The following is a 14,832-nucleotide window of genomic DNA, read 5'->3' as shown; positions in this document are numbered from 1 at the left end:
CCGCATCTTGGCCATTGTGAATTGTGCTGCTCTGAACACAGGGGTGCGTGTATCTTTCTGAATTATAGTTTTGTCTGGATATATACCCAGGAGTGGGACTGCTGGATCATATGGTAGTTCTATTTTTAGTTTTCTGGGGGAAGTCCACGCTGTTTTTCATGGTAGCTGCACCAGCTTACATTCCTCCCAACAGTGTAGGAGGGTTTCCTCTTCTCCAAACCCGCTCCAGCACTTGTTATTTGTAGACTTTTTAATGATGGCCATTCTGACTGGGGTGGAGTGATACCTCATTGTAGTTTTGTTTTTGGTTTCTCTAATAATTAGTGATGTTGAACATCGTTTCATGTACCTACTGGCCATCTGTATGTCTGTTTTGGATAAATGTCTACTTAGGTCTTCTGCCCCCCCCCCCTTTTTTATTTTGATTGGCTGTTTGTTTTCTTGAATTGTATGAGCAGTTTATATATTTTTGAGATTAAGCCCTTGTCAGTTATATCATTTTGCAGATATTTTCTCCCGTTCCTTAGGTTGTCTTTTCATCCTTCCTTTTTTTTCCTCCCCCTGTGCAAAAGTTTGTAAGTTTGATTAAGTCCCATTTGTTTATTTTGTTTTTATTTCTATTGCCTTGGGAGACTGACCTAATAAAACATTGGTACAATTTATGTTAGAGAATGCTTTGCCTGTATTCTCTTCTAGGAGTTTCATGATGTCATATTTTGTGTTTCCGTCTTTAAGCCATTTTGAGTTTATTTTTGTGCATGGTGTGAGGGTGTATTCTGACTTCATTGATTTACATGCAGCTGTCCAATTTTCCTAGCACCACTTGCTGAAGAGACTTTCTCCCATTTGATTTTCTTATATTCTTGTTGACGATTAATTGGCCATAGGTGTGTGGGTTTATATTTCTGTTCCATTGATCCATATGTTGGTTTTTGTACCAACACACATTGTTTTGTTTATGGTAGTATTGTCTGAAATCTGAGAGACTTACGTCTTCTGCTTTGTTTTTTTCCCCTCAGGATTGCTTTGTCACTTCTGGGTCTTTATGGTTCCATGTAAATTTTTGGATTACTTGTTCCAGTTCTGTGAAAAATGTCATGAGTAATTTGGCACGGATTGCATTAAGTTTTAGATCGTTTTGGGTGGTATTGCCATTTAACAATACTCTTCCAGCCCAAGAGCATGGGATGTCTTTCCATGTCTTTGAATTCTCTTGAATTTCCTATATTAATATTTTATAGTTCTCAGCATCTAAGTCTTTCACCTCCTTCGTCAGGTTTATTCCTAGGTACTTTTATTTTGGTCCAGGTTTAAAAGTATTGTGTTCTTACATTTCCTTTCTGATACTTCACTGTTAGTATAAAACAAATGCAACTGATTTTTGAGTGTTAATCTTGCATGCTGCTACTTTGCTGAGTTCATTTATTAGATCTAGTAGTTTTTGTATGGAGACCTTAGGGTGTTCTGTATACAGTATCATGTCATCTGCACATGGGCTTCCCTGGTGATAAAGCATCTGCCTGCAATACAGGAGATGCAGGAGACTAGGTTCGATCCCAGGGTCAGGAAGATCCCCTGGAGGAGGAAGTGGCAACCTAAATGTCCTAAATGTCTTGCCCGGAGAAGCCCATGGCCAGACGAGCCTGGAGGACTACAGTCCATAAGGTCACAAAGAGCTGCACACAGCTGAAGTGACTGAGCAGGGATGCATTGCATATAATGACAATTCGACCTCTTCCCTTCCAGTCTGAATACCTTCTATTTCTTTTTCTGTCTGACTGCTGTGGCTAGGACTTCCAATATTATGGTGAAGAAAAGTGGTGAGTGGGCATCCTTGTTTTGTCCCAGATTTTAGCAGGAATGCTTTTGGCTCTTCACCGTTCAGTGTTACATTGGCTGTGGGTTTGTCATAAAAGGCTTCTATTATATTGAGCTTTGTTCTCTCAGTACCCACTTTTGAAAGAGTTTTTATCACGTTGTTGCTGTTCAGTCGCTAAGTCATGTCCGACTCTTTGCAAACCCCGCAGACTGCAGCACACAAGACTTCCCTGTCTCACTGTCTCCTGGAGTTTGCTCAAATTCTTGTCTGAGTCAGTGATGGTGTCTAACCATCTCATTCTCTGCTGCCCCCTTCTCCTTTTGGCTTTAATCTTTCCTAGCATCAGGGTCTTTTCCAGTGAGTCGGCTCTTTGCATCAGGTGGCCAAAGCATTGGAGGTTCAGCATTGGTCTTTCCAAGAAATATTCAGGGTTAATTTCCTTTAGGCTTGACTGGTTTGATCTCCTGCAGTCTTAAGGGACTCTCAAGAGTCTTCTCCAGCACCACAATTCAAAAGCATAAATTCTTTAGTGCCCAGCGTTCTTTATGGCCCAACTCTCACATCCATACATGACTCCTGGAAAAACCATAGTTTTGACTATACTGACCTTTGCAGCAAAGTGATGTCACTGCTTTTCACTATGTTGTCTAGTTTTGTCATAGCTTTCCTTCCAAAGAACAAGCATCTTTTAATTTCATGACTGCAGTCACCATCTGCAGTGATTTTGGAGCCCAAGAAAATAAAATCTGTCACTGCTTCCACTTTTCCCCCTTCTACTTGCCGTGAACTGATGGGACTGGATGTCATGACCTTAAGTTTTTGTAATGTTGAGTTTTAAACCACCTTTTTCACCCTAACTTGCTGCAATTAAAGCAATATCATCTACATACTCTGAGGTTCTTGATATTTCTTCCAGCAATCTTGATTCCAGCTTGTGATTCATTCAGTTCAACATTTTGCATGATGTACTCTGCATATAGGGCTACCCTGGTAGCTAAGCTTGTAGCTCAGCTGCAGTGTAGGAAACCCTGGTTTGATTACTGCGTCGGGACGGTCCCCTGGAAAAGGGATAGGCTACCCACTTCAGTATTCTTGGGCTTTCCTGGTGACTCAGCCAGTAAAGAATCCGCCTGCAGTACAGAAGACCTGGGTTCAATTCCTGGGTTGGGAAGATGACCTGAGCAGGGCATGGCAACCCACACCACTTCTCTTGCCTGGAGAATCCCCAGGACAGAGGAGCCTGGCGGGCTCAGTCCATGGGGTCACTAAGTGGGAAACAGCCGAGTGACTAAGCACAGCACACCTGCACTCTGTGAACAAGTCAGATAGGCAGGGTGGCAGTACACGGCCTTGGCATATACTCCTGTCCCAGTGTGTAACCACTCCGTTGTTCCATGTCCAGTTCCAATTACTTCTTGACCTACATTACAGGTTTCTCAGGAGGCAGGTGAGGTGGTCTGGTATTCCCGTCTCTAAGAATTTTCCAGTTTGTTGTGATCTACACAGTCAAAGGCTTTAACATAGTTAATCAAAGTGAACAAAGTGAAGGTTGCTCAGTGGTGTCTGACTCTTTGCAACTCCAAGGAATTCTCCAAACCAAAATACTGGAGTGGGTAGCCGTTCTCTTCTCCAGGGGATCTTCCCAACCCAGAGATCAAACCCAGGTCTCCCGCATTGCAGGCAGATTCTTTACCATCTGAGCCACCAGGGAAGCCCTAGTTAATGAAGCAAAAGTAGGTTTTTTTCTGGAATTCCCTTGCTTTCTCTATGATTCAACGAATGTTGGCAATTTGATCTCTGGTTCCTCTGCCTTTTCTAAACCCATCTTGTACACCTGGAAGTTCTCAGTTCACGTACTGTTGAAGCCTACGCTTGAAGTATTGTGACCATAACCTTACTAGCATGTGAAATGAGGGCAGTTGTACAGTGATTTGAACATTCTTCAGCATTGCCTTTCTTTGGGGTTGGAATGAAAACTGACCTTTTCCAGTCCTATGGGCGCTGCTGAATTTTCCACATTTGCTGACATATTGAGTGCAGCACTTTCACAGCATCATTTTTTAGGATTTGGAATAGCTCAGCTGGAATTCCATCACCTCCCCTCGCTTTGTTGGTAGTAACGTTTCCTAAGGCCCACTTGACTTCACACTCCAGGATGTCAGACTCTAGGTGAGTGAGCACACCATCCTGGTTATCTGTGTCATTAAAAACTGTTTTGTTTTGTTCTTCTGTGTATTCTTGCCACCTTGTCTTAATGTCTTAATCTCTTTTGCTCCTGTTAGGTCCTTCCCCTTTCTGTCCTTTACTGTGCCCATCCTTGCAGGAAATGTTCCCTTTGATATCTCCAGTTTTCTTGAAGAGATCTCTAGTCTTTCCCATTCTATTGTTTTCCCCTATTTCTTTGCACTGTTTGTTTAGAAAGGCCTTCTTACCTCTCTTGGCTGTTTTCTGGAACTCTGCATTCAGTTGAGGCTGTCTTTCCCTTTCTCCTTTCATTTTTGCTTCTCTTCTTTCCGCAACTCTTTTTTTTTTTTTTCTTTTGTTCAACCTAACCCAAAACAAAAGAGAAACATGATCAACCTGAGAAATCAAAAAGTGTAGGTAGGTGATCCCAGAAATAGATTTGAAGGTAAGATGGTGGGGAGGAAAAAGGAAGTAATGAGGGAACATATGAAAATAAAGGAAGGAGAGTCATGCTAAATTTATTAAAGTGGCTCAATTCAATCCAACAAGTGTTTATTGAGTGTGAAGCGTTTTGCTGGTCTTTTTAGTAATGCCAAGGTGAGCAAGACAGTCTTTGCCATTAAGGGTTTGGGAGTAGGAGGTGAATTAAGAAGGGCTGCTGCTGCTAAGTTGCTTCAGTCGTGTCCGACTCTGTGCGACCCCACAGACGGCAGCCCACCACGCTCCTCTGTCTCTGGGATTCTCCAGGCAAGAATACTGGAGTGGGTTGCCATTTCCTCCTCCAATGCATGCACGCATGCATGCTAAGTCGCTTCAGTCCTGTCTGACTCTGTGCGACCCTATGGACAGCAGCCCACCAGGCTCCTCCCTCCACAGGATTCTCTAGGCAAGAATACTGGAGTGGGTTGCCATTTCCTTCTCCCCGCAACTCTTATAAAGCCTCCTCAGACAACGTCCTTGCCTTCTTGCATTTCTTTTTCTTTGGGATGATTTTGGTCATGCATCCTGTAGAATGTTACAGACCTCCACCCATAGTTCTTCAGGTACTCTGTCTACCAGATCTAATTACTTGAATCTATTCGAGACCTCCACTGTGTAACCATAAGGGATTTGATTTAGGTCATAGCTGAATGGCCTAGTTGTTTTCCCTACTTTCTTCAATTTAAGTCTGAACTTTTATGCAATAAGAAGTTGATGATCCAAACCACAGTCAGCTCCAGGTCTTGTTTTTGCTGACTGTATAGAGCTTCTCCATCTTTAGTTTCAAAGAATATAATCAGTCTGATTTTAGTATTGACCATCTGGTGATGTCCATGTGTAGAGTTGTCTTTTTGTGTTGTTGAAAGAGGGGCTTTGCTGTGACCAGTGCGTTCTCTGGATGAAGTTCTGTTAGCCTATGCCCCGTTTCATTTTGTACTCCAAGGCCACACTTGCCTGCTATTCTGCGTATCTCTTGGCTTTCTCCTTTTGCATTCCAATCCCCTGTGATGAAAAGAACATTTATTTATTTTTTTTTTTGGTGTTAATTCTAGAAGATGATGTAGGTCTTCATAGAACTGGTCAACTTCAGCTCCTTTGACATCAGTGGTTGGGGCATAGACTTGGATTACTGTGATGTTGAATGGTTTGTCTTGAAAATGAACTGAGATCATGCTGTCATTTTTAAGAGTACACCCAAGTACTGCGCTTCAGACTCTTGTTGACTATGACAGCTCCTTTATTTCTTCTAAGGGATTCTTGCCCACGGTAGTAGATGTAATGGTCATCTGAATTAAATTCTCCCATTCCCATCCATTTTAATTCACTGATTCTAAGACATCGATGTTCACTCTTACCATCTCCTGCTTGACCATATGCGATTTACCTTGTTTCATGGATCTAACGTTCCAGGGTCCTGTGCAGTATTGTTCCTTACAGCGTTGGACTTCACTTTGACCACAAGACACAGGAGCCCCCGGAGTGTTGGTCCCACTCTGGCCCAGCTGCTCCTTTCTTTCTGGAGCCATTAGTAAGTGCCCTCTGCTCTCTCCCTAGTAGCATACTGGACGCCTTCCAAACTGTGTCATGACTTTTTGCCTTTTCATACTGTCCGTGGGGTTCTCACGGCAAGAATACTTCAGTGGTTTGCCATTCCCTTCTCCAGTGGACCACTTTCTGTGAGAACTCTTCACTGTGACCCATCTGTCTATGGCCCTGCACGACAGGACTCATAACTTCATTGAGTTATGCAAGTCCCTTCACTATAACAAGGCTGTGATCTGTGAAGGAGTGTTAAATTTTGTCAGATACTTCTTCTGCATCTGTTGAGATGCTCATGTGTTCTTTTGACTTTTCTTTTGCTTCTATGGTGTATTACATTGATTGATTTCCATACGTTAAACCATCCTTGTGAATTTGAAATGAAGCTCAGTTAGTAGTGGCGTATGATCTCTTTATGTGTTGTTGGATTCAGTTTGCTAATATTCTGTTGAGAATTTTTGCATCTGTAGTCAACAGAGATACTGGCCTGTGACTTTCTTTTTTGATGTATCTTTGTCTGGTTTTGGTATCAGGATGATGGTGGCTGTATAGAATATCTTTTGGAGTGTACCCTCCTTTTCAGTCTTTTAGAAGAGTTTGAAAAGGCTCAGTATAAATTATTCTCTGTATGTTTGGTAGAATTCACCTGTGACACCAACTGGGCCTGGACTTGTGCTTGTTCTTTCCTGTTCAGTCGCTAAGTCATGTCCGACTCTTTGTGACCCCCACGGACTGCGGCACACCAGGCTTCCCTGTCCCTCACCATCTCCCAGAGCTTGCCCAAGTTCATGTCCCCTGAATCGGTGATGGCATCCAACCATCTCATCCTCTGTCACCTCCTTCTCCTCCTGTCTTCAGCCTTTCTCAGTATCAGAGTCTTTTCCATCTTTCTCAGTATCAGAGTCTTTTCCAGTGATTCGGCTCTTCATATCAGGTGGCCAGAGTATTGGAGCTTCAGCTTCAGCATCAGTGCTTCCAATGAATATTCAGGGCTGATTTCCTCTAGGATGGACTGATGTGATCTTGCTGTCCAAGAGACTCCCAAGAGTCTTCTCCAATACCACAGTTCAAAAGCCTCAATTCTTCAGTGCTCAGCTTTCTTTATGGTCCAACTTTCATATCTATAGGTCTTCCCTGATAGCTCAGTTGGTAAAGAATCTGCCTGCAGTGCAGGTTTGATTCCTGGGTCAGGAAAATCCACTGGAGAAGGGATAGGGTACCCACTCCAGTATTCTTGGGCTTTCCTTGTGGCTCAGCTGGTAAAGAATCTGCCTGCAACACAGGAGACCTGGGTTTGATCCCTGGATTGGGATCTTCTCCAGGGAACCCCTTGGAGGAGAGAAGGGCTGCCCATTCCAGTATTCTGGCCTGGAGAATTTAATGGACTGTATATAGTCCAAGGAGTCGCAAAGAGTCAGACACGACTGAGTAACTTTCACTTTTCTCATATCGGTACATGACTATTGGAAAAACCATAGCTTTGACTACATGGACCTTTGTTGTCAAAGTGCTGTCTCTGCTTTTTAATATGCCGTCTAGGTCTGTCATAGCTTTTGTTTGTAGGGAGGTTTATCATTACAGATTCTATTTCACTTTCAGTGACTGGTCTGTTCAACTGATCTATTTCTTCATTCACTTTCAGTGGGCTGTATGTTTCTAGAAAGTTGTCCATTTCTTCCAGGTTGTCAAATTTGTTGGCATATAATTTGTTCTTGTTTTTTGGACATGTTGTACTGCTTTCTGGATCTCAGTTCCTCAGCCAGGGATTGAACCTGGGCCATGGCAATGAGGAGCTGCAAGTCCTAACCACTAGATCATTAGGAGTTCCCAGCATTTAATTGTTCATAGTATTCTCTTACGGGTTTTTGTATTTCTGCAGAATTTGTTGGTTTCTCCTTCATTTATTTTCTTTATTTAGGTTCTTTCTCTTTTCTTAATGAGCCTGGTCAGAGGTTTGTCAATGTTGTTTACCCTTTCAAAGACCAAGCTCCTGATTTTAATAATTTTTTTTCTGTTGTTTTTTTTAATCTTTATTTATGTCCCCCCTGCTCTTTATACATCCTTCCTTCTACTAACTTTAGGTTTTGTTTGTTCTTTTTCTAATTCTTTTATGTGGTAGATTAGATTGGTTGGTTGGATTCTTCTTGTTTTTTGAGGAAGACCTTTATTGTTATGAACTTCCCTCTGAGAACTGCCTTTGCTGCAGGCCATAGATTTTGTATTGTTGTGTTCTGATTGTTACTTGTCTCAAGGTATTTTTTAATTTCCTTTTGATTTCCTCATTGGTTTTTTAGTAGCATGTTGTTTAGTCTCTACGTAATCTTCTTTTCCTCATTCCTTTTCCTGTGGTTGATTGGTAATTTTGTGCCACTGTGGTTGGAGAAGATGCCTGAAATACTTTCTCTACTCTTGAATTTTTTTTTAATTTATTTATTTTAGTTGGAGGCTAATTACTTTACAATATTGTGGTGGTTTTTGCCATACATCGACATGAATCAGCCATGGGTGTACATGTATCCCCATCCTGAACCCCCCTCCCGCCTCCCTCCCCATCCCATCCCTCTGGGTCTTCCCAGTGCACCAGCCTTGAGCACCCTGTCTCATGCATCGAACCTGGACTGGTGATCTGTTTCACATATAATAATATACATGTTTCGATGCCATTCTCTCACATCATCCCACCCTCGCCTTCTCCCACAGAGTCCAAAAGACTGTTCTCTACCTCTGTGTCTCTTTTGCTCTCTCGCATATAGGGTTATCATTAGCATCTTTCTAAATTCCATATATATATATATATGCGTTAGTATACTGTCTTGGTGTTTTTCTTTCTGACTTACTTCACTCTGTATAATAGGCTCCAGTTTCATCCACCTCATTAGAACTGATTCAAATATATTCTTTTTAATGGCTAATATACTCTTGAATTTGTTGAGGTTAGTGTATGCCCTACTGTTCGGTCAGTCCTAGAAAATGTTCCATGTGCCCTTGAAAAGAATGTATATTCTACTTTGGGGGGATGTAATGTCCTGAAAATATGAATTAAATGTAACTGTTCTATTGGGTCATTTAGGATTTCTGTTGCCTTACTGATTTTCTGTCTAGAATATCTGTTCTTTGATGTGAGTGGGCTGTTAAAGTCTCCTACTATTATTGTTGTTTAGTTACTAAGTTTTGTCCAACTCTTTCTGACCCCATGAACTATAGTCATCCAGGCTCCTTCTGCCCATGGGATTTCCCAGGCAAGAATACTGGAGTGGGTTGCCATTTTCTTCTCCAGGGGATCTTCCCAACCCAGGGATTGAACCCACGTCTCCTGAATTAGAGGTAGACTCTTTACCACTGAGCCACCAAGGAAGCCCTTGTGTCTGTTAGTGTGTGTTTTATATATTTGGGCGCTGCTGTATTAGGGGCATGTATGTGGACAAGTGTAATATCTTCTCATATTGATCCTTCTACCATTATGAAGTGTCCTTTATCTTTCTTTATGGCCTTTGTTTTAAAGTCTGTTTTGTCTGATGTTAAGTGTTGCAATTTCTGCTTTCCTTTTATTTCCAATACATGAAATCTTTTTCTGTGCCCTCACTTCTAATCTGTGTGTCTTTTGCCATAAGGTGGGTCTCATATAGGCTGCATGTTGTAGCCTTTTTTTTTTTAATCGAGTCTGCCACTCTGTCTTTTGATTGGAGCATTCAGTCCATTGACATTTAAGGTAATTATTGATACATATGTATTTATTGCCATATTAAACCTTGTTTTCCAGTTGCTTCTTTGTTTTTCTTCCTCTTTTTGTGGTTTGATGATTTACTTTATGCTTGTGTTCTTTTTGGTTTTTGTGCATTTATTTTATGTTTTTGATTTGTGACTGCCCTGGTTTTTTTTGGCCCTGTTTTTTAAGTATGTTAACCCTTTCATATATGTGCTTGCTTTAAACTGATAGTCATATCTGCTCAAACATATTCTAAAAAAAAAAAAGAATGCATTTTCTTACTGTCCTTCCCCACATTTTATGATTTTGATGTCCTTTTTTACATCTTCATGTTTATCCTTTTTCTGTTGCTTGTATGTATCATCACTTTCACAAATAGATTTTTTTCTTTTGTTGGATATTTATACTAGCCAGTTTAAATGATTTACTTTCCAATCATGATTTCTGCCTTTCTATATCTCCTTGCATCTTTTCTATTTAAAGATCTGTTAATATTTCCATAGTTTTACTATTGATATATTCATTTAGTTTTTGCTTGCCTGAGAAATGCTTTATTTTTCTTCTTATTCTAGACAATAATCTTGCTGGGTAGAATATTCTAGATTGCGGAATTTTCCCTTTCAAGACTTTGAATATATTTTGCCACCCCTGTTTGGCCTGCAGTGTTTCTGTAGAGAAATCAGCTGATAGGCTTATGGGGGTTCCCTTGTAATCAACCCTTTGTTTTTGTCTTGCTGCCTTTAGAATCCTCTTTAACTTTTGCCATTGTTATTTTACTATGTCTTGGTGTAGGTCTGTTTGGATTCATATTGTTTAGGATCCTCTGTGCTTCCTATGTCTGGATATCTGTTTCGGTTCTTCAGGTTTGGGAAGTTTTTAGTCATAATTTCTTCAAATACACTTTGAATCCCCTTTTCTCTTCTCCTTCTGGAAAACATATTACACATAGATTGACACACTTTATATTATCCAGTGGGTCTCATATTGCTTTCATTTTTTTCATCTGGCTTTCTGTCTGCCGTTTTGTGTAATTTCCTTTGTTCTGTCTTCCAGATCACTTATTCCTTCTTTTGCATTATTTATTCTGGTATTCATTACCTTTAGTTCAACTTTCATCTTGGCAAATGAATTTTCTAACTTTTCTTGGCTCCTCCGTATAGTTCCTAGTTCCTTTTTATAGTCATTTGCATTTCTGTTGATAGCCTTTCTTAATTCCCTTAGCATTTTCATTACCTGTTTTTGAAGTTGGTGTCTATTAGACTGCCGAGGTCTGTTTCACTGTTGATTCCTTTAGGGGAATTCTCTTGGTCTTTTAGTTGGGAGTAGTTCTCTGCTGCTTCACTTTACTTATATCTCTCTTAGTCTGTGAGTTTAGGAGAAACAGTCATCTACTGTAGCCTTGGAGGTCTGTTTATATGTGAGGGCGTCCCTGCATAGCTTGTGTGGATGTGACACTGTTTTGAGGGTTGTTTTCGGTTTGAATGCTCGCCGTCTCTCTTCTCTGCGTGTGCTGTCCATCATCCACTCGATGAGGGGTGTGCAGGCGCTTGGCCCATGCACAGTCCCAGAAAGGCACGGGCAGCGGTTGGTGAGCAGTCAGGGGACCCTTGGTGCCGGCGGTGGTCTGCGGCTCCCTCTGGAGTCTGCGGTGGTAGCGGCTGCGTGTGCCTGCCCCGGAGCATATAGGTGGTGCGTGTCAGCTGAGAGCGCACAGGGGGAAAGGAATTCTGTGGGATCGTGTGCCTCACCTTGCGTGCCCCCAACAGCATCACCTTACCTCTCTGGTGGGCCCAGGCCCATTCCCGTACTCCCTTGGCTTGGGCACGTGGCATCCTAGTCCCCTTGGGCTGTGCACACAGCCAACCCCAGTCCTCTCCCCAGTCCTCCCTCTGAAGCCTGAGCCTCGGCCCCCACCTGCCTGCGTGGATGAGCATCTCAGACTGGGGAGGGCCTGGTGGCAGCACTGACCATCTGTGCGGGTCTGTCTCTCCGTTGCTCTCTGAGACTCCAGAGCCCGTCCTCTGTCCCCACTGGTCTCTCCGCCTGGGACAGGGCTTCCAAGTGAGCAGAAACCTTTCCCCTCTCATAGCTCCTGTCCAGATTCCTTTCTCTCTCTTTTTTTTCTTTTTTCTGTCCTTCACAGTTAAATGGAGATTTTTTGCCCTTTGGAAATCTAGAAAATGTTCTACCAACATTCACTAGATGTTCTGTGAGAACAAGTCCACATGTAGATGTATTTTTGATATATTTGTGGGAGAAGGGGAGCTCCCCATCCTACCCTTCCTCCATCTTGATCTGATCCCCCAAAATATTGGTGTCTTTAGATTTCTTTTTTCTGAGTGGTATTATAAACCAAGTAGGTTTGATTGATAAGAAAGAGTTGAGATTTCCTTTCTAAACACAAAATAAGACAAAATATAAAGGGAACCGACCTTTTTGTTTGTTTTTTTCCTAGGAGCTGCATGCTGCTTCCCTTGAACAGCACCTTCTAGATCAGATTCGAATAGTTTTTCCAAAAGCCATTTTTCCTGTCTGGGTTGATCAGCAGACTTACATATTTATCCAGATTGGTAGGTGCTATTGTAGCGTTTTCTGTGATACTCTTCACTTCACATTGAATCCACAGTAGAGGTAAAGGCACACTCATGACCCTTGTTTTATCTACAGTTGCGCTAACACCGGGTGCCCCTTATGGAAGGCTGGAAACCGATAGCAGACTCCTAATTCAGCCAAAGACCCGCCAAGCCAAAGAGAGTACATTTTCAGAAGTGGGTAAAATACCTGGACAATTTCATAATCATGGAAGAGACCAAAAAGGATTGGCAAAAGAACTTCAAACCAAGCAACTTCAGTCAAACACTGTAGGAGTCGCTGGGTCTAAAGAACGAGATTCAGAGGAAAGGATCGACTCATCATTTCTACCAAGCTTATGGACTGTGATAGGAAGCATTTTTTCTTCTGGTTCTGAGAAGAAACAAGACACATCCTGGGGGGTAACTGAAATCAATGCTTTCAAAAACATGCAGTCAACAGTTGTTCCTCTGGACAATATTTTCAGAGTATGCAAATCCCAGCCTCCCAGCATATGTAAGGCATCCGCAACGTCGGTGTTTCACAAACATCATGCCATTCATGTATTCCCATGGGACCAGGAATATTTTGATTTGGAGCCCACCTTCACTGTGACCTATGGAAAACTAGTGAAACTGCTTTCTCCAAAGCAACAGCAAAGTAGAACAAAGCAAAATGTCCTATCACCTGAAAAAGAGAAGCAGATGTCAGAGCCTCTAGATCAAAAACAAGTTAGCCCAGACCATAGTCACAAAGCTGGCAAGACCTGTGTGCTAAAGGTAGTCTGGAATGGACTTGAGGAACTGAAGAATGCCGTTAAATACACCAAAAATTTAGACACGCTTCATCTTGGGAAAGTCTGGGTTAGTATAAGTCTTTCTTTAAAAATTATACTATATTATGTTAGTTGCTCAGTTGTGTCTGACTCTTTGCAACCCCACGGACTATAGCTTGCCAGGCTCCTCTATCCATGGAATTCTCCAGGCGAGAATACTGGAGTGGGTAGTCATTCCTTCTCCAAGGGATCTTCCCAACCCAGGTATTGAACCTGGGTCTCCCACATCACAGGCAGGTTCTTGACTGTCTGGGCCACCAGGGAAACCCAAATTATACTGTAGTTGATTGACAGTGTTGTTTGTTTCTGGGGTATAGCAAATGGCTTAGTATAAATCTTAGAAAATAATTTTATGTTGCTTGAACTTGCCCAAATTTTGAACTAAAATATTATAATATTTTATGCACAAGTTGAAAACCAGTGTAATAAATACTATTTAAAGTCCCCCCTCCTCTAGGCTTCCCTGGTGGCTCAGATGGTAAAGAATCTGCCTGCAATGCAGGAGACCAGGGTTCGATCCCTAGTTCAGGAAGATCTCCTAGAGAAGGAGATGGCAACCCACTCCAGTATTCTTCCCTGGAGAATCCCATGGACAGAGGAACCTGGCAGGCTACTGTCCACGGGGTCACAGAGTCGGACACGACTGAGTAACTAACAGCAGAAGTTCCCGTGGGGACACATTTCTGATTGCAGGGTAGAGTCCTTGTTTGGGTAAGGTTTGTGTGTTTTTCTGGCTAATAAACTTGGACAGGTAAAAGCTAAGATAGGTGCAGGCCCAGAGAGGTCAAAGTTACCTGCCTGGGGTAATAACGAGTCAGTAAGTAGAATGAGGATTCAAACCCTGACAGGCTGACTCTTGAGTTCATGCTTCTAATGGAGCGCCCTACAAAGCCTCACATCTTTAATGCCCAAAGATTTGCTTCCACCTTCTTGAAAGCAAAGGAATGTCTTGGTACGTGCTGGGGGAAATGCCCCGTGTCGGGAGAGACCCACCGCATGAGATGACCTGGATTCAGAGGTACCCAGAAAGCTCCTTGCCTTGCTGGTATTGGTTCTTTACTGTGATGGAGAGCGAAAGCAGCACGGCTAGCATTCCACCTCCTCATCCTAGCTTCAGATGTTAATGTTAATTTTATATGAAATGAGTCACCAGCCTCCTTTATTTTAACCTAATTTTGAACCATCATGAAATGTAATTTCAGGGTGAGAAGGAAGGACAGGGAAGAGCAATGGAAAGGAAAGGGAGTCTCCTTAGTAGATTTCTTTTATGCTCACAGTTTAGACTGTGACCTTTAGGTAGGTGGCTTGCAAGTTGTAATCTCTTCAGCCTACATCACTCTCGAAAGCTCCAGCCGTGCCTCACATTTTCTGTTATCTCTGTTCTCTTACTCAAGAAGATCCCACTGCATCTTGAAAATCGTATTGTCTGAACCTGTCAATGGACTTGCCTGTTTCTAGTAATGGTGCTGCCATTAGGCAGGAAGCACTGTTACTTCCTTGACGTTATATGGTGAGGCTGGGGTGAAAAAGTGGCGATCGGGTCCTGGAGACCAACTGAGACGACAGTGAGGAGCCTGCACTTCCCCCTCTGCGGTCAGGTTGGGAGGGTGGCCCGTGAGAGGCGGCAGCTGCCGGCAGGTGCTCAAGCTGGGTTAACCGGCCAGATCAAAACTGATCACCTCTGAAGAGGATGTTAAA

At 42.4% G+C, this 14,832-nt stretch overlaps 1 protein-coding gene across 1 annotated transcript in view; it reads left to right on the top strand.

Annotated features, from left to right (window-relative positions):
* Nucleotides 1–14,832, top strand: part of PEX1 (peroxisomal biogenesis factor 1) — a 72,799-nt gene that overhangs the window by 6,795 nt on the left and 51,172 nt on the right. Inside the window, exons 4-5 of the mRNA XM_043871614.1 lie at nucleotides 12,184–12,298; nucleotides 12,396–13,162. Coding sequence (XP_043727549.1) covers nucleotides 12,184–12,298; nucleotides 12,396–13,162 — 882 coding nt within the window. The remainder of the gene's footprint in view (nucleotides 1–12,183; nucleotides 12,299–12,395; nucleotides 13,163–14,832) is intronic.

This window comes from Cervus elaphus, chromosome 18, assembly GCF_910594005.1.
Source record: "Cervus elaphus chromosome 18, mCerEla1.1, whole genome shotgun sequence".
Taxonomy (NCBI): Eukaryota; Metazoa; Chordata; class Mammalia; order Artiodactyla; family Cervidae; genus Cervus; species Cervus elaphus.
The sequence above is the reverse complement of the archived record's forward strand: the minus strand, read 5'-3'. Positions and strand labels throughout refer to the sequence as shown.